The sequence below is a fragment of the Caenorhabditis remanei genome, chromosome I (assembly GCF_010183535.1).
Source record: "Caenorhabditis remanei strain PX506 chromosome I, whole genome shotgun sequence".
NCBI classification, from domain to species: domain Eukaryota; kingdom Metazoa; phylum Nematoda; class Chromadorea; order Rhabditida; family Rhabditidae; genus Caenorhabditis; species Caenorhabditis remanei.
Genome location: NC_071328.1, coordinates 5,740,835 through 5,761,064, shown reverse-complemented (window position 1 = coordinate 5,761,064; position 20,230 = coordinate 5,740,835). Strand labels below are relative to the sequence as shown.

Genomic DNA, 20,230 nt, shown 5'->3' with positions numbered 1-20,230 from the left:
TATCTATTAAGCGTTAAAGAAAAAGGCAAATAAAACATGAAAAATGTGAAATGATATGAAATACGGAAAAATTATTAATTTCTGTGTCGTGACGCCCGGAATTTTGATACTTTCTTCTCAGTAATCACAGGTGCTGGATCTTTACTCGTTGACGGCTCACAATCATAAGGATTTTTCTCTACAATTTCTCCTGGGAATGTAGCTGAACTCATCGTGGCAATCTCTTTCGGTTCTCCTTCTAAAGCTGACCGATCGACTGGAGTTGGTTCGGTATTACGGAGGATTGATTTCGTTTCAACAGTGGTTTCTGTCTTCACTTCAACGGTATCATCTTTGCGGAATGTCTTCACATTTTCCAGTTTTGCAGCGAATCGAACTCCACTCTTCTTTCGAGTAACTGTTGTTGTGGTAGAGGTTTTCTGGAAGAATTTACATTCTGAAATTTTATTCTGGAATATTTTGTGCTTATAAATAAAATTCCGCGAAGAAACGACGCAAAGCAAAATTCTGACACTTTTCTAAACAGATTGTTGTGAATTTCCCAGTATTAAACTAGGATTTTCACAGAAATGTGATAATTTTATGGCTGGGAAGTGTTTAATTATTACCTCGTTGACTTCCACAACTTTTGAAGCAGGTTTTGCTTTGGCCGAAGTTTTCGAGGATTCATCAGCTTCAACATTAACGTTTTCAATATCTGAAGCGTAATCATCCGAGTCTAACTCTTCAACTTTTACTCCTTCATTCACTTCTTCTTCTTCTTCTTCTTCCTCCTCATCTCCGTCACCTCCCTCCTCCTCGGACGAGTGCTCAGAAGCATCCAAGTAACGCAATAACCGCTCCATTTCTCTCTGTGAAACTCCCGGTTGGGCAAGCAATCGTTCATTGATTCTACGTATTTCATCAGCATCATCCTCATCTTCTTCAACTTCTTCCAATTTCATCAGAGCATCAACAGAAACTTCGAACGGTTTTGGTGGAGGCGCTTCTTCTGCGTCTTTCTCCACTTCTGCATTGTTTTCTTCCAGTAACTCCAGCTCCGCCAGCCGATTCATCACCTTCTCGTGTTCCTCATCGACGACATCACTTTCTGTTTTAACTTTTTTCTCTTCAGACACCTCTTTTTCTTTTGCTGCTTTCTCGTTTTCAATCCGCTTCTTCCGACGATTCTCATAAAACATTTTCTCCATTTCGTCGTCATATTTCTCAACAATCTCAATCGCGTCTCCTTCTATTTCAAGTTTAGTGAAATTCTCTTGAGCGAACTTTATTTTATCATTCAACATTCGTATCGACTCTAAACCATCATCACGACTTCGTCGCATTTCTTCAACTCGCCGAGCTATGATCTTATCGGCTGTGTGAATTGCACATTCCACGTAGTGGCTGCTGCCCATTTCCATGGTTACTTGATTCGTCCGGACTACATGGGCGTCACAGAAATAGCCAACATCGCAAACTTTGGCCTGGAATTTGACATTTCAAAAAATGATTGAGATCGTTTCGCAGGCACAAAATGCAACATAAACTTTTTTGATAGAAATTGATTATTTTTCATGACTTACCGTGATCGGAACTTCAAGTTTTAAAGAGTATTCTTTGACTTGTTTCAGAGTTTTTTCGTAGTTATCAGCTATCAATCTCCTACATTCCGTTTCTACTTCGAGCCGAGCTCTTGCCTGAAATCTTTCAATTTTATTGAGAAGTCAAATTTTAAAATTTAATCACCGCCATACATTCAGCTACATACAGCTCACACATCTTGGAGTTGAGGTCATCATCGTCGGAATCGGTCATTACCTGAAATAAAAAAAAGATTATCGATTATTTATCAAAACGATAATAGGAAAAAGAAGAAAAAATGTGACCAAAACCTATCCAAAATCAGAGGGCAAAGTCGGTACATGCTTGCCATTTTAATTATTTTCTTTGAATTTCTACTCCACGGCCACCAGCCAGCAGTGTGAATTTCTCTTCCAACTCTGTTTCAAGAGTTCAAAATATTTTAAAGCAAAACTTTGAATATTTTATAACATTCAAACCACTGATAAAGATATTCTTGTATTCTTTCAATCAAGTTTGAACCTAAACTATCATATAAATAATTTTTAAAATATATTATCTGAATACCAGTTAAAATGTTAAATCGAAAATGCTTGTTCCTAGGTCACGGCCTCATGACGCTAATTGGTTGTTTTCAATTTCATTCAAAAAACATGTGCCGGGATTTCATTTTGATTGGCAGACTCCTCCTTTTTAGTGCATTCAGGATTTAGTGTTTCCCGGTTTAGTGTTTGCACCATAAACACCATATATGACGACGGTTGCTCATGGAGATTTGCTAACTAGAAGAAGCTACGAGAAGGCGTTGATTTTCGAGTTTTATCTGATTTTTTCCTGACAATTGTCATTTTTAGATTGAAGCTCTTGAAATAAACGTATTGAAATTGATCTTAGCAGAATATCTCACCAATGATTCGAATTTTCAGCCATGAGTGAAGAAATAGACGAAGGCGATGGAATTATTGGGTGCTTGCCGAGTGTTGTGGATTTACACCATATTGAAGAGCTCAATGAACTAATAAATCGACTTCCCGGCTTTTTCAAAACTAATGAAATCGACGAGACTGCTGTTGAAATCGCATTCGTTCGATTTTCACGAATTATTCATCTTTATCAAGAACAGCCACGTTTATTGGACAAATGGATTCCCGATTTAGTTGAAATTCTTGTTAATTATGTTAATTTAATAGGAGACAGTGAGTTATTCTAATTATTTTGATTACGAAACCTGAGAATTTACATTTCAGATGATCCGTTACGGAAAGAAGTCGACAGAGTTACCCGAGAATCGCTGAACTATATTTCTGAATTGTTTATTGTTCGAGGATCTAAAACAATAGTTCGTCTCCTGCCCCATCAAGTTCATCTATTGGATCCTCTTCTAAGGACTCTGGAATGGTATGAATCAAGCTCTCTACCAGATCACAATCAACGGAATGTACTGCTCATGTGGCTTTGGATTGTTGTCAAAAATCCATTTGATTTACGACGATTTGATCCAACTGGCGACCCGGATAATGTTATAACGAGGATTATGAATGTAGCATTGCATTATATGAAATGGGACTGGAATCGAACTCTGGTAAAAGTTGAATTCATTTTAACTTCCAATAGATTTTATGTTTTTAGACATCAGCTGCTCTTGTCATCGCACAATGCCTCTCTAGAACCGATGGATTACCAAAAGTTCCAAGTTTTCTCTCCCGGTTACTTGACAGTATAAAAACACATCATGAATCGAAGAAACTCCTTCTCGCAGATATTCTTCTTCTTCTCGCAATTCTAAAACACGTAGATCGACAGATTCTTGTGAATTACCTGCCAACAATGTATGAACAACTCAAATTCCTTTATCCAATCGATGAGAAAAAGGGCGGTCTCATTTGTAAATGCCTCGTCAAAGTGGTACAAAGAATAGGATTAATCGCATTGAAACCACGAACATGCAAATGGAGTTATAGTCGTGGAAAGAGATTATTAGAAGGAATGTTGGGTGAAGAAACGGACAATTCTGACACTACTGCTGAGGTGGGACCAGAACAGAATGAAATGATAGAAGAATCAGAGCCCGAAGAACTGGAGAATTCCGAGATTGTTGAATGGTCTTTGATGCATGTGTTAGAAGCTCTCAGTCATTCTGAAACGGCAGTGAGATGGTCTGCAGCCAAAGGAGTTGGAAGGATCACAGTCAGATTACCCAGCATAGACTTAGCTACTCAAGTAGTTGGATCAATTATTGAAGGTCATTTTGGAGAAGTTGCCGAGTTCTCCTCGTGGCATAGCCATGGAGCTTGTATGGCTATTGCTGAACTTGCTCATCGCGGAGTTCTTTTGCCAAATTTTCTGGAAGACGTCGTACCAGCACTTGAGTTGTCTTTAGTGTTTGAAGATGCTATGGGAAAACATCAGAATGCGAATCAAGTGAGAGATGCAGCTTGTTACGCGGTTTGGGCGATTTCGAGAACTTATAATCCGAATATGCTTTCGCCGTACTTACAGAGATTGGCGTCGTCATTGGTAAGTGAATAATTATGACTTTTTGAACAAAACTTTAATTTTAGCTTTGCGGAGCTCTCTTCGATCGAGAAGTCAATCTCCGACGTGCTGCGTCTGCAGCATTACAAGAAATGGTTGGAAGACAGAAGAACGTTGCCGACGGAATTCCTCTCATCCAATGTGTCGACTATTTCGCTGTGACTAACCGTCAAAAATGCTACGAACAGCATTGTGTTCCAGTCGTACAGTATCCTGCGTATTCTTCAGTGATTCTCGGACATATTATCAACAAAAAAGTTGTACATTGGGACGAAAAAATCCGTGAACAAGCTGCTACGGCACTGGAAAAAATCAGTGCAGTGCCACTGGATCGGATCAGTGATGACTACTATATTGAGAACCTGGAAAGGTTTCTGAAAATAAGTTGTGAGCCAAAGACATCACCGTTGCTGAGACACGGATACTTGCTTGCCGCTGGTCATTTAATAAAAGGATTGACCTCTCGAGGTGTCGACATTTCTTCGAAAATCCCTGATATCGCTTCGGTGCCAGAAGTATTACGGAAGTTATGTGACAAAACTACTCAACCTGGGGCGCTGATTCGAAGGACTTTATGTAGATTCATCGAACTTGTTTCTGCATCGAAAAGAGTTTCATTGAGTGGTAATGAGAAGAATACATGGATGGATGTTGTGTTGGATCTACTTGTGGATCCACGAGAGAGCATACAGACACTGGCAAGAGGTGCTGCGGCAGAATTTGTGAAGAGTTATTTGCCGAATGATGAATTATTGATTCAAAGGATAAAAGGGAGAATCATCAGCTCGGTAATTAGGTTTTTTCGCTGCTCAACTTCTGAAACACGCTATTTTTCAGCTCGCCAAATGTTCCGAAGAAAGTGAACGAGTCGGAATGGGAATTCTTTGTGAAGTACTCGAGCCGAATGCCGTCGATTATGAGATTTTCGAAGCGCTATGGAACACTATTCTCAAGTAATACTTTTTCCTCTAATCGCCGAAAACCTATGAAATTACAGCGCAACACCTCACGATGCGAAGTGGGCGGTGTCTAGGCAGCAGATGATTCTCGCTATTAATCATATTTCAGTGCAAGCCTCGACAGAAATGTTCACTAGAGTTGGCGAAAAATGTTTCGAGACTCTTTACAAAGCTATGGCCGATTATACGACGAATGCGCAAGGCGATGTTGGACGATTTGTAAGTTTTGAATCAGAAATTTCAAATTCTCTATTTTTGTTCCTCCGTGCTTCTGGAGGGAAAAGGGAGCGCAGAAGTGCTTGAAACAGCAGCGACAGAGCGGTAGAGAAAACGCTTGCTATCTGCGTCTCTCACCTTCTTGCTCTCTGGTTTTTACAACCATGTAAGTACCTGCTGCTTTGTGGAGAGTAACTAACCAGGCGCTTCTCAACTCCAGTAAATTTAAATGAATTATGTCATTGATCTCCCCATTGTTCGATTTCACTCTTCCTGCAGGTCCGAGAAGCCAGCATGTGTGCCATGTCAGATATATTGATTTTGGCGAAGACAGAGCCCACCTTCCTCGATAAGCACGTTATTAAATGTGCAAGACATATGGTTCAACAGAGTGCCGAAAGAATAGGAAGGACTAGAGAGGTGAAAACTGGAGCTTTTAGACAAACAACTTATATCTCTTTGTTTCAGTGCGCCTGTGAAGCTCTCAAAAAGCTGACAGAATGCGAGATAACCGGACGACGTCTACCATACATCGATCTTCTTATGAAAATCTACGTGGAGCCGAAAGAGTTCATTTCGGATCGTACTGTATTCCAATTGAAAGCAATTCTAGACATTGGTGATGAATATTATGAGAATTTGATTCTTGGAATTATTGTATCGGCTGGTGGTCTGGCGGAGGGAACTCAGAAGTTTTCAAAGCAATTGCTTTTGGAACATCAAAGAGATATTTGCGAAGATAAACCTGTAAGTTTTTCACGCATTGCTTATCTTCAGTGTGTTGAAACGGTCCCATAACTTAATAATTCCAGAGATTCGATCACTTCCTTGCTACTTGTGCTGCATTGTTTCAAAAAGGAAAGAAGGTGGCTCGTATTGGAAACAGTTTCATGCAAGTTCTTCCACAACTCTTCGGAAACCTCGGAATTTACGAACTGTGCCCAGAAACTTCGCATTCTCTTGTGGAAATGGTTGAAATAATGAAGGCAATCACAGTCAAATCGTCACTAATGTCACGACAAAGACTGTCTATTGATTCGTTAGGAGAATTATTAAATTGTGGAAAAAAGAGCAACGTTTATAGGACGGCTTTGAGCATGGTACGGTTTTTAATTTCTCAAATATCGAATCGAAACATCAATATCCCGACTTTCAGATTCTTGAAACCCTTAACAGTCAACAACCCGTACTCCGTAAAGCGGCTGCCGAACGACTCTATGAACATTTATGTTGTGCTGAAGAGACAGACGATGACGTCTTGGAGCTCTTAGCAACCACCAATTGGCAGGATGAGAATGATGTCGTTCTGAAAAAAGTGGTAGCTGGGATATCGGATAAACTCACCTAAATTTTGTCTCTACTTTTCTTTGTGATAATCCCGGTGTCAATACGTGTCATTTCTCTTTATGTACCTATGTTGTGAGGCGTAATTCAGTTAGATCTCATTTTATATTGCAACCAATGAATATTTCGCTTTTTTTTCAATTTCAGACTTAAAAAAAAACTTATTTTAACAGTTTTCTCTGTTTAATATATCAAAATCAATATACTTATTTTTTCAAAAATTTTACCTGTGAATGTATTTTCAGAAAACTTTTCGTAACTGTCATCTCATCTATGCATCATGGAAAAGTCTCCAGATGAAGAATTGGTAGACACTATTTATTCGGTGTGCCTCTCTGATGGTCCTAATAGTTTGGGAAAAGTATACACTGAAAGAGAGCTGAAGAAGGCCACTGAGTATGTTTTTAAAATATTGAAAATTCCAACGAATCTATTTTCAGAGACCTAATCGGTAAAGGAGAGATCGATCGTATCCTCCGTGAGGTTCAGTTGACATTACATCAGCTTTTGGATAGGTCTGGAAAATTTGTGAATCTAGGACCAGGTCAATGGAGAGTAATCGCTGATAACAAAGATGCGGGCCTTCTTGAATCGATCGCAGACAAAAAGAATGGCAACCGATCTTCTCGCGGTGGACGTAGTGGAGGAGGTGGTGGAGGTTCTGCACGTGGAAGAGGAGGTGCTTCAGCATCGCAACGTGGCAATCTAGGAGGCGGAAACCGTGGTTTCGGTGGTGAGGATAGTTCAGGTTTCGGAAATTTTAATTAAAGTTAAGCAAAATTTTTAGCCGTTCGTCGTGGAAATCAAAATTTACGGTCACATGGATCGGCGTTCCGCGGTGCCCCGCCAGCTGCCAACAATCGACCACCACCAGACTACAACCGAGCACCACCACCACAGAATGACTACAGCAATCAACGCCCACTCGTTCGTCCTGCCCCAGCTGCTCCACCTGATTATGAGCGGGATCGAGATTCGAGCTTGTGAGTATTTCCTCGTTTAAATTTAAAAGTTCCTGGTAAATTTCAGCCGTGATCAACCATACAACAGAGGTCCTTCGCGCAACTCATACTACGACGAACCTCGTTACGATCGGCCAAGAACTCCACCGTATCAACGGTCTCCGTCACCACCACCTGGGTTGTCACATGGAAATCACAATTCTCATTACGATAGAAACGAGCCACGTGGATATTATGTTGGACCGCCTCCAGATGATCAATACGACCGCCCAAACAATCGTTATGATAATACATACGATAACTACGATAATTCATACAATGACGATTACAATAATGATAGACGCGGATACAACGATAACCGCGGCTACAACGATCGTCGACGTAGTCCATCACCACCACCAGCATATCCTGATTACCAAGATCGATCACCTCCACGTCGAAATGGATATACATCATATGATGCTCCTCCGTATCAAGATGACAGAGCATCAGATTCTCGTTCAAACTACAATGGATCCAACTATGACGGTCCATATCGTGCTAGATCGAATCGTTCCTACTCGCCTCCTCCACCTCCCCCTCCTAGATCACCTAGCCCAGTTTATCGTAATGCACCGCCTATGGAACCACCTGGTTTAGGATCACGTCATGTGCCTTCACAAAAAAGCTTTCGAGGAGATCCGTCTCCACCACGAAGACCGGACTCGCGTGCATCCAATGTCTCTGAGTACTCTCAGTTCTCCACGGACACCAACGTCCCGCCTGCTCCGTCGACGTCAAGGCAACGAGCAAAAGAACGAGCTGAACAATCATCGTCAGCGCCGCTAAAAATGGAGGATTTGGCTGCGAAATTCAATGCGAAAGTTGTTGTTTCCGAGCCAATAGTCGATAAGTCTTCGCTGGAGTACCAGGTTGCGGTGAAAGTAGCTGAAGCGTTGAGAGGAGGAAGGAGATTATTTGATTCTAACAAACTCTACACTTATGAAGCCTTTAACTACTTCAGCGCGAAAGAAATTCAGTGAGTCAAGCCTGCCAGATCAGAGCTTCTTCTAAAAAAACTTTAAAAACGTAAACTTAAAATCGTTTTTTTTTCAGGTTACCCACAGACAAAACTATACTTGAGAAAGAGGCTTTTCTTGCAAAAATATGGAGAGACTATCCAGAACTGTTCAAGGACATCCAGTTGGATCTTGCTAACGATGTAAGAAATTTTGTCTAGTTATTTGGAAATTTGTAACAAATTTCAGGAGATCAAGTTTATCGACAGTCCTGTTTCTTCGGCTCCTCCGGTTCCTAAACTAGCTGCATCCATCGAAGTTCCCAGTAGAAACTCAGATTTTGATATAGAATATGAGCGATCGAAAGCCCATGTAGAAGATGAAAATCATTTTATTATCATGAGAGACATCCGAAGTATCATCACCAACAAGTTCAGTATCACCAAATTAATTGATCGATTGTGTCACGAATTGGCATTGTACAGAAGCATAATCACAGAGAAAGTGACGTATGTATTGTTCGTCACATTCGAAGGAAAATACAGATATGCTGATGGAAGTCAAGAAGGTAATCGTATCATCTAGTAGAATTCCACACATAAAACGCGATCATTTTTCAGAAGTTGTGGTGCTTAAAAATACTGGTTTGAGAAATCCTGACTATTTCGAAGCCCCTCTTGTTCATAACGTCTTTGGGGAACGTCGTGACTTCTGGAAAGTTGACGTCTGTCGATTCATGAAATTTGAGAAGTTCTCGGTTCGTCCAGTGGAAGCGATCGATGTGTACGAAAACATCGATAAGGAAATCAAGTGAGTAAATCTGAAACAAATTTTTATTCCCGTCAAAATATGAATAATCGATTTCTCTCATTTAGTTCTGTGGAAAATCCGAAAATCGATCGTCCGGTAGGCGGATGGAAACCCAATTATGGATGTCTTGTTCTTCACAAACGTGATAACAGCGGAACGTTGAAATGGGGACGCGGTATTATCATCCGTGATCAATCCGGATCATCTTCGGATGAAAATCGACTGGTAATGATTTTCTAATCCCAGATTCACATAGCTTTCATCTCAAAATTGAAGTTTTGCTGAAGAGAAATAATCTCCTTTTTTAGGAGAGCAATAAATACCAAAAGTTCCCAATGTTTTCCTTTTCAGAATTACCGTGTTCTCCTCCTTGATCAGGGGCATTGGGTGATGGTGAGCCCAACTCAAATGCGGGTAATGCCAGAGAAGTTCAAAACGATTCCACCATGCGCAATTCAGTGCAGAATGGAGACTGATGATGAAGAAGTATTGATGGAAATGAATTTACGATTTATTGGGAAACCTTGGAGAGATACGATTCGTACCTATTCGGCTAAAACATATATTACCTTCACGGGTAACGTCACGCGCTTCGTAAGTTTCAAATGGAAAACAAATCAGTTTCAGCTCATCAATCATATAAATTTTTCAGGATGGAATCACGACTTACGGCGTCCAGCTTTTCGTAGAGAAACTTGATGGAGAGAAAGGCAACATCACTGAACTCTTCTAAAAACAACCGTCTTCATTCCCATAAATTGCCGAACTCTTGAATCCTCAATTTCCCATCCAATGCTTTCATTCTTACCATCTAAAATCAAATCCCATTCCTCCAGTTATTTGCATTGTTCTTCGTGTAACATTATATTTTCGTGTAGTCAATATGCAACGGAATATCTTTACTAATTTTGACTGAACTATTTCAGTAACCAGTCGAGGCAAAACGTGCATTCAAAAAGGTCATAACTTCGCCACCTTCTCCCCAACTCAAATCCTCCTGCCCATTTCCAATCAGTGTTATTAGCCCGAAACATTTTTATTTACTTTCTTGTTTTCAGATTAAGATTATGAAGAAACATTTTACAATGAATAAAATGCATACATTAAATGGATTATGAATCGTACTTGATTTTAATAAATAAATCGTCATTAAAATGTGAAAAAGGATTACAAACAAATCAGGGGGAAAGAGATCAATCAAGTTTTAATACGATTAAATGGCACAGTTTCAGAAAATAGTAGTAAATCGACACAAAGGACGCATGTGTTGGATTTATCGTTTGGGTCTCGCCACGAATACAGTAATAGCCTACTCTTTCTGACTATGAGCTTATATGGGAGATCTAATTATGAGAATAGGTTTTTTTTTTGATTTTTGAGATAATTTTGAGAATCGAACTATAAAAGATTTTCGGAATATGGGCAATTATTGGGAAATCGGAAAACATTCTAAAGAGAATAAGTTCGATAGAGCGCGGATGCTAATCTATGTTTTTGAAAATACAGAAAAGATTGTTGAGAATTGAAGTGGGAGGAGTTAAAACATATGGATCACGCTCTGTTGACAATTAATTATATCACTTACTGTGATAAAAGAGATAAACTTTGAATGGATATTATTTCTATGATATCTAAATCTATCAAAAAATTGTCAACTGGTGAAATGAAGCGATTTTCATTCTCTTCATTTTAGTAGTTGACAGTTTTTTCCTAGCTTCTCTAGTTTTTGAGATATTTATGATTAAAATTTGAATTTTCAACAGATTACCATAGTCATCAAAAGTCTAATATTCCTCATCATTTGGATCGAATGAATCCACTCCGACCTCCTCATAATCCTTCTCCAACGCAGCCATATCTTCTCTTGCTTCCGAAAACTCTCCTTCTTCCATTCCCTCTCCAACATACCAATGAACGAATGCTCTCTTCGCGTACATTAGATCGAACTTATGATCCAATCGAGCCCATGCTTCCTGGATTGCAGTTGTATTTGAGAGCATACAGACTGCTCTTTGCAGTTTGGCCATGTCACCACCTGGGACTACTGTAGGTGGCTGATAGTTGATTCCCACTTTGAATCCGGTTGGACACCAATCAACAAATTGAATTGCTCTTTTGGTTTTGATAGTGGAAATCGCAGTGTTTATGTCTTTTGGGACAACATCTCCACGATAAAGAAGACAACAAGCCATGTATTTTCCGTTTCGCGGGTCACATTTGACCATCTGACTTCCAGGTTCGAAGCAAGAGTTGGTGATTTCAGAGACCGAGAGTTGCTCGTGATACGCTTTTTCTCTGAAAATATGAAATGGTATGGTTGGAAAGCGGAGTTCATTGGGATTCCGAATATATTTTCGAAATTGTTCTAGGACAGAATTGAAGCGAAATACGGGGAAATTTTGGCTTATAATCCAAGGGTACATCGAAAAAGGGTACATCGTGATCAAAGGGTACAGTGAATCTTAGAGTACATCGAGGAGCTATTATCAACCACCTGGCCCTCCAAGCTCTGGTGATTCCTGTTCAACCCAAAAACTCACGCTGAAATGATTGGAGCATAGGTGACAAGTGGGAAATGGATACGAGGGTATGGCACCAGATTTGTCTGTAAATTCCATAGGTTTCAAAACGACGCAATCCCAGGAGCCATACCTGAAACTCGGTCAAATCGACATTCAACGCTCCATCGAATCTCAACGAAGCAGTTATCGATGAGACCACTTGAGCCAAAAGACGATTCAAATGAGTGTATGTTGGACTACGAACACCCAAATTCACTTTTGTGATCTCGTAAATCGCCTCGTTATCCATGATGAATGAACAGTCCGAATGTTCTAGAGTTGTGTGAGTGGTCAGAAGTGAGTTGTATGGTTCGACCATTGCTGAAACACTCAAGATTTAGAAAAGTCACCCCTTGACAAACTGACATGTACTGATCTGCGGTGCAGGATAAATACTGAATTCCAACTTTGCTTTTTTTCCGTAATCAATCGATAATCTCTCCATAACGAGAGAAGTGAAACCACTTCCAGTTCCACCTCCGAACGAGTGAAAAATCAGGAATCCTTGGAGAGATTGGCATCTTTCAGTCAGACGACGAACTCTGTCCATCACGACATCAATCAGTTCCTTTCCGATCGTGTAGTGACCACGGGCGTAGTTGTTTGCGGCATCTTCCTTTCCACTGATCAGTTGTTCCGGATGGAAGAGTTTGGCATAGGTGCCGGTGCGGACCTGAAAATAGGACGTTTAGGGGATGGAAAGGAAAGATGAACAAAGTTTTTGGGGCTTGTTTTTCAAGGTTGTTACGGTCTTACTGTTGTTCACTTCAGGTGTGCTAAAAAGGAAGCTTGGAGTCTTTGAACAAACTTCTAATGTCACGGTAATACTGATTATCCTATCAAGTAGATTTTTAATGAATTATACAAATCAAAAGTAGAGCTTCATTTTTGTAGTTGACAACTTTTTTGTACGAGCACTCTCTAGCAAGTTACGTATCGACAAAGTAATTTCTCCGCGATTTTTGAGCTGTCTTCTTAAAATGACCATAACTCTCTAGGGAGTGTCCGTACAAAAAAGTTGCCAACTACAAAAATGAAGCTCTACTTTTAATCAGTAGGATCCATTAAAAATCTACTTGATGGGATAATCAGTATTACCATGCCACACTCTCAAAGTTGGACAATTTCAACTGAAAATGGCGAAATATGATATATTTTTGGCCGGTACTGTAGGTAAGGGTAAATTGGGTCAATAGGTGTCTCAAGTAGGAATTACGAGATTATGTCTCAAGTTCGAATGACATACCGTGATTACTCTTATAGAACGACACCCCCAACTTTTATTTGGAAAACGCTAGGCATGACGAAAAAAAAACATCCTTAAAATTCCATCCGAAGCTGTAGGAACTTCATTTAGAGACTGCTACCTATATCGTCCTATTAGAGTAGGTAATTGGAAACAGGGTATCAAGAGTGGTGTCTCTGCCAAGTTCCAACTTTTTTTGTCTCTGAATTTCCGAGAAACATCAAGAAAACCATCTTCAAATAATTTTCTTATCCAGTATCCACTATCCAATTCCTCAAGAAATTATTCGAATAAATTCGTGAGAATCTTCAGACAATCTCTCTGACTACACTCTCTTTGACTTGTTTCTTTGAACTGTACCAATGAAATGATCAACGATATATCATACTTTCCAAATTAAACGTCTGATTAGGTACACGATAGTCCCCTCTCTCCTCCAGATGTTCTTTATTCAATGTGATTTGTGTCACTTTTGTTTCATTCATTCACTGATCCAATTCAATCAGAGACAAATACATTCACAGCTACACAAAATACGGGCGACTCATCCTTCGAAAGTTGAATTCTCTGTGTCTCCTCTACTCACCTGTTCAATTTTCAGATGACGTGTCAACGATCATCAGATAGTTGATCCGATGGGGGGAATCGCCCACGCAAATAATAATATTTCTCTCTTTTTGAAAATGGTTTTTGTCAAAATGATCGTCGATAAATCATAGACGAAAAGAGAGATGAACATCAACCAAAAAGAGCGAAAAGATACTTTTTCGAAATGGTGAGAGAGTGAGAGAGCGCAGAGAAGATAGAGTGTCTGACATCTCTGAGCACTCTCATTCTTCCAGTTTCTATAGCTTTGAAGACATACAACTCAAGAACTAGAGAAGCTTTTTAAATGTTATCAACTAACAAAATGTGTGAAATTTCAAGTAGATAATTTTAGTAATACTTACTTTTTTCAGAAAATTGTGATCTGGTAAGATATGGCTCTTGAAGGTAATACAGTTGAAAACTGTTGTCAGAGACTTAACTCGATAGGTAAGCTTGGCATCGAAAAGTTATCAAGTTACTACAAAAAATAGAGACCTAGATTAGATTATTACAAAATCTTCAATCCACCAATCCCTGACTCCACCCACCTCATCAATGACAGTTGGTTCCAAATCCACAAAAATAGCACGTGGAACGTGTTTTCCAGATGGAGTCTCCGAAAAGAACGTGTTGTAAGACTGGTCCTCCACTCCGAAACTCTTGTCATCTGGCATGAGACCGCCCGGAGTGATTCCGTGTTCCAGACAATACAATTCCCAGCACGCGTTTCCGATTTGAACGCCTGCTTGACCGATGTGAATCGAGACGATCTCGCGCATTTTTCCGTTTGGAGCCATGGTTGTCTGGAAAGAGTTCAAGGAGTTGGGTTTTGTAGTGATGTCGAAGAAAGAAAGATAGGAAAAAAAACTGAAATATTGAAGTGGAGATTGGTAATTCTTCACAGGAAAACAAGCTTCAAGATAGGTTGAGACTTCTAAAAGAAAAAAGACGCACTAGAGACAAGTCGCGGATTTGAAAATTATATAATTCAAGCCTAAAAACCGAGCTTTTCAGATATATAACTCGTTTTTTGAACGGTTATTTTCTTTAGGTTAAAATCTATAAAAACAGTGAACGCTAAAAATCGAAACCGATTCCAACTACAGTAACTCAATCCAATTTGAACTGAGACGTTGAAATCTTCTGTTTTCAGAATGATCACTTCAAGACGGTTCAAAGGAGTATAACCTCTGTTGTATGTGGATGATTTCTTGGTGAAAATGATCTTGCTGCCGTATCCATCTGATTTTCTTGTTTCAACGAGTATAATCACATCAGGGTTAGAAAATGTGAGAGTTTTAGACTTTTGTGTCTCACAGCGAATAACAACGGGTTTGCCATTCCAACCCTTTCAGACTTTCATATTCCAAGATTCCCCATTCTCAGAATTTCTTGTCCCTCTCTTTCCCCATTGTTCCATGTTGTTCTATTCTCCATTACGGGGGCGTTCACCTTTGTAAAAATAAATGATTTATGTTTCACTGCTCTCCCTCACTCATCTCCCTATAATTCCCCCCTATCCATAATCCCATTTCTGTATGTGAGGCATCGAACAGATGAAAAAACAAAAATTTTCGAATTTGCACGTAGACAAATTGCAAAAAAAAGAGCGTACACTTTCATTCAATCTGTGTTCTAATGGTGGTCAATGACACATTCAAAAAGTGGATTCAATAGGATTGGAGTGGTGGAGAAAGGAGAGTGAGAGAGAGAATACAAATGACACAAAAAAAACGAATATAGAAAACAGAGGGAGGAGGTCAGACTACGGTATTGGATACAAGACATCAAGGTACACTGAGCACAGATGCTACAGTACCCGGTGGAAAAGGTCTGGCGTGCCGTTGGCGCGTAAATTTGTTGAGAACATCTCGAATTGTAATGAATAGTTGTGAGTGAGCAATTCAAGTTTCTTTCTGTCCAGATATCCTATAAAAGTCCAGATGTCCAGAAACTGAGCACCAGCTACAGTATCCTCATACAGTAACCCCTACAACAACACAACTCAAAATAGCCAAAACAGAATCATTCTTAGTTTGTCCGGATGTCCACAATCATGCGCCGCAGGTGCCCCAGCCTAGTGAAACAGTCTTCCCCACCCTTTTTATTATTTTTGTATTTCAAAACCCCCTGTCTTATCAATTGGAATTAAAACCATAACGATCAGATGAGTCTTCCACTCCAAAACCAAAAATGATAAGACCTGGAGAGAGTCCAATTGTCCATTCTCTCACCTGACATCATCTCCGTAATTGAGTCATTTCAATAAGAAACCGGAAGAAATTTCTGATTGATGTTCTCTTTTTATTCTGGAGAGAAGTGTCAGGATCTAATTTTTTTTTCTGAAAGAGTTAGCTGTTGGTTTCTGATCTTTTGATTCTTATTCTTTCTCTACGTACTTCCGCCGGTTTCAGCTTATAAAAATGGATGGACAGCTTGTCACTTTTAATGCTCCGATTTTCAGATAAGAAGGTATTAAAACTAAACAAAAAGTGATGAATTCGTAGTTTGCAGAAGTGAAGTTTTAATGTGCAAAGGTTACTGTAGGGGTACGGTAGGTACAGTAGCCAGGAAATGTGTGACATTGTTCTTGAAAATGATACATTCTTATATGGATCTTGAGCACCGTGGACAATTGACGTCGCTGCATTTATTCAAATTTAGAAATTCGAGCCGAAAATTCAAAAATGCGCTACGGGTGCCCCAGACAAGGAATCTCGTTTCTCTGCGTCTATATTCTCGCTAACTCTGACATTTTCTTTTTCTAAAACTGATCTATTTTTGTAAGAACCAACTCAAGAGTTGTGAAATCCTAAGTCCTAAAAATGTGGCCAGAAAGATTTGAGCTAACAGAAAAAACTATTTTACTAATGCTCGCGTAGCTTTGTTTAATGAGTACTTTCTAAAACTGGTTACCATACTCGAACTCCAGCTTTTCAATGATATAAATTTTGTTGCTCAGACTCAATGGAAACTCGAAAAATGCTATGATATTAAGTGCGTCGGACAATTTGAGCCGACGAGCAATCTCATTTATATGAGTTTTCTCAGATACAAGTTCATGCTTTACTTGAAAATAAGACATTTTCAGCTTTCAAATAGTATATTTACGGTTCTCATAGCTTAACTGGATTGCCAACAGAACCTTTGTTAAGTTTACACTGTGCCATTATTACCACACTGTCAACTCAAATTTTCCTAACTTCACAAAAAATTTATATTCCTAAAAACTCCAAGGATATCCAAGAAGAGCAGACTTCCAGCTTTCGAATGATAGGCTTGCGTGCTCTATAATTAAACTGGAAGTCAAGTTACTGATCCAGTAAGATATTCGCCTTGGTTCACGTTGCACCCTACAGTAACCCATCCTAATCAACAAAACCACGTGGTCTCTACTGCATGTACTCTGTTCCCAAACTCTCTCTCTCTTTTCAATTCAATCATCATATCAACCTTCTCTTAGTCCAAAATACTTATTTTTCCTCTCCCTTCATCCCAAAAAAGAATAGAAAAGTGGCCAGTTGACTGTCTCTCTCTCTCAGAATACACTCGAAACATGTTCAAGTATCGAAGAGAGATATAACGGCGAGAACCTCTTCACGAATCTCTTCCAATTTCTTTGATCACTGACAACTACGTCACAACAGAGAGACTTTCGGAGGGTTTCAAAGTTTCGAAACACGGAACACAAGTCGTTTTTGTGTGTTATAAGTAGTACAAATCGAATTAAAATGTCCCCCAACGGAGGTCTCTTTTTGAAGATGATCAGTTGAACAAATCAAGTGTTCAAACTATTCAACGTCGTCATCAACTATTCCAATCTGCACGTCTTCTTTTTCGACGAAAATTTTTAGAAGTTGACCAGATGGGTCTCCGACAGACATACAGACGCAACGTGACTCTTGTGAAATCGAGTGAAAAGACGGCGACGCATACACAAACTTCAGTGTGATTCTTGCTACAGTAAGACCACTACAGTACTCTGAGGTGTCCACTTGAGGACAATCCCCTCGATTCGTTCGTGTTCTTTATTGAAGAGTCAAGTTTTTTGAGAAATTAGGACAGTTATTTTTGGGACAAAAATGAAGGTTGATGAACAATTGAACAACTTTTGAAGATCGAGAATTAGTGTTTTGAGGGGTGAACAGTTACTGTAGGCTGAAAAGCGATTCTGTCGTTACGGTAGCTCGGAATCCACATTCCCATCACAAGATATACGCTGCGATATTTAATCAGTAATCCATATAAAACAAGGCGCCAAAAACTTGTCTCGGATGGCGCCAAATATCTTATCTCAGTGTTCCGATATACATTTGGCGCCAGCTGATACTGTAACGATTTTGTACGCAAGGTCAACCACGCCTAATAGACGAACTTCACATTATATCTCAAAGATCGTTAAAAGGTAAAGAGATCAGACTACGGTGGGGTACTGTAGGTGGGGGCACTATTAGAAGAGGTCATGAAGGCATTGGAAAGCTAAGAAAAACGAGTGCAAATATTTCGTTCTCGAACGCTAACCTAGCTGTTTTTACATAACAAGTTTTTGAAAATGAGAGGAAAATATGTATGTCTAGATGGCACAGGGACAACAATCCTGTTTATCAAATAAGTTATTTATTATCAGCTCCAAGCTGGAACGACTTAGGATTAGAAAGCTATCCACAGTGGGGGTCCCGAATGGGGACCAGACCTCTATGTATCGAGGAAGGGCGCTGTTTTCAAAAGATAAGGATTCTCATATTGAAAATCGAAATAGACTGAGACGGATACGGATATTAGTGAAAGCTCAAGGAGCCAACCTTTTATTTTTGAGCAAAAATACGATTTTTGCATTGATGGGTATTATTTGGAATGATGAAGTTTTGAGGATTCCAAACTTGCGTACCATTTATGACATTCATCTAATTAAGACGAGATACATAGGGTGCTAATTCAGGACTCCTGTGTAAGGATGCTCACGTCGGGATCAAACTTCAAAATGGCCAGAATCTGCATAATATCTTAGGACAAACATGAAAGTTTACGAATTTTGAGGGCATGAGGGCATGAGGGTTCTGAGGGTCAATCTTTCAAATTAGCTTCAATATGAGGATAGTGACAGTGATCTCACTTGATCCTTGATCTTTGTTTTGCGAAAAAACCCAAGAACATAGTACAGACAGATTACTGTATCATTACCTATAATTTGATTTCACAGAACTCCAATGGCGCCGCTGCTCATACAGTAAGCCGAGGGTGCCTGAGGCACCCAGCAAGACCCATCTAATGTGTTGAAATATTTTCTACCGTAGTTTGCTGTTCTGTCTTCGAACTGTAGATTGTCAAATAAACAGGATCATATAACAACAAGCATCGAAAAATGAAAAGAAAGGAAAACGAAGAGAAAGGTGATGTATACATGTGGCGTTTGAGCATGAGCATGTGCACCAGCCGATCGAAATGAAGCCGTATACTCACTCTCCCTTCTCTCTCTATATTATTCCCATTCTCTCTCTCCGTTTCCCCCGAAATACTAATCAGTGGTTATGCTGCCTCTTCTTGTGTTTTCCCCCCGTTTCCATATCAACCGAATCTCGATTTCCCCTTTCTCTCGTTGCTCTTTTCTCCCCATTTTTCCAATTACCAATTTCCCATTTCGAGAGAAAAAGAGATGAGAGAATTGAGGACTAACCAAAAAGGGGCGGTGGTCAAATGCCAACGAACAAAAAAAAATAAAAAGGGGAGGGGATTCGAATTGAATGAAAAAAGTGAAAGGAGAGGGGAGGAATTGGATACAAAGTATGGTTTGATCAGAAAAAAATGGACAGTGCACACCTCTGGGATTCGGTATAAATACTCATGTACTTTCAGATATTTTTATTATTTTTTCGATTTCTGTGTTTTTCAAACTTTTGAAAGATCAACCAATAGTTCAATGTTTCTTTGGATTTGTTTACTCTGTCTTGTGTTATTCCAAAGAAATCTTTTCGCCAATGGAACTCTTTGTATGTTTTGTATGGTTTTTAAAGAGTGCAACAACTTATTTGTTATCATTTGTTCATTGTTTTCTGTTTTGCAAGTCTGCTACTGCTGCTGAAATAAACTTGAAAAAAACCGGAATTTGTAAAATTTATGAAAAAAAACAACAAAAATGACCTGCTGTCCGGAGGTGTCGAACCTGGGTATACTGGCGCGTGGGGCAAAACTGTAAGCCACTTTGACACCAGATGCTCAAAATATTCCACATACGAGTACCTGATAACCTCGCAACTTTTGAAACTTTCTATACTTTAATGCTTTTACAGTACGCTATGAAAGAAGAATGTACATATGATGTAGTCTTGTCCAGATATCCATACTTATCAACGGGCCGGCTCATAACTCGCGTCAAAATGAATATTATGAGCTGAAAAATATACCAAAATGTAGATCTCGACGAGTTCTATGTCCGTGGCCTACTACGGGC

General features: G+C 39.5%; 3 protein-coding genes across 3 annotated transcripts; 1 reads left to right on the top strand and 2 right to left on the bottom strand.

Annotated features, from left to right (window-relative positions):
- Positions 1-74: 74 nt before the first annotated feature.
- Positions 75-1,797, bottom strand: GCK72_001001 (uncharacterized protein; the record flags this gene model as incomplete). The annotated part of the gene is made up of 4 exons (XM_003111077.2): positions 75-419; positions 609-1,466; positions 1,566-1,679; positions 1,729-1,797. The coding sequence occupies 4 exons, from the start codon at positions 1,795-1,797 to the stop codon at positions 75-77; spliced, it is 1,386 nt and encodes a 461-aa protein (XP_003111125.2).
- A 694-nt stretch (positions 1,798-2,491) lies between these two features.
- On the top strand, positions 2,492-6,621 carry GCK72_001000 (uncharacterized protein; the record flags this gene model as incomplete). The annotated part of the gene is made up of 10 exons (XM_053722798.1): positions 2,492-2,759; positions 2,811-3,145; positions 3,193-4,080; positions 4,125-4,886; positions 4,936-5,051; positions 5,096-5,276; positions 5,553-5,693; positions 5,742-6,020; positions 6,086-6,373; positions 6,430-6,621. 10 exons carry the CDS (start codon positions 2,492-2,494, stop codon positions 6,619-6,621), a joined length of 3,450 nt encoding a protein of 1,149 aa, XP_053591443.1.
- Positions 6,622-11,171: 4,550 nt separating this feature from the next.
- On the bottom strand, positions 11,172-14,579 carry GCK72_000999 (uncharacterized protein; the record flags this gene model as incomplete). Its single annotated transcript, XM_053722797.1, has 5 exons — positions 11,172-11,682; positions 11,928-11,992; positions 12,040-12,269; positions 12,315-12,621; positions 14,331-14,579. 5 exons carry the CDS (start codon positions 14,577-14,579, stop codon positions 11,172-11,174), a joined length of 1,362 nt encoding a protein of 453 aa, XP_053591442.1.
- Positions 14,580-20,230: the final 5,651 nt, after the last annotated feature.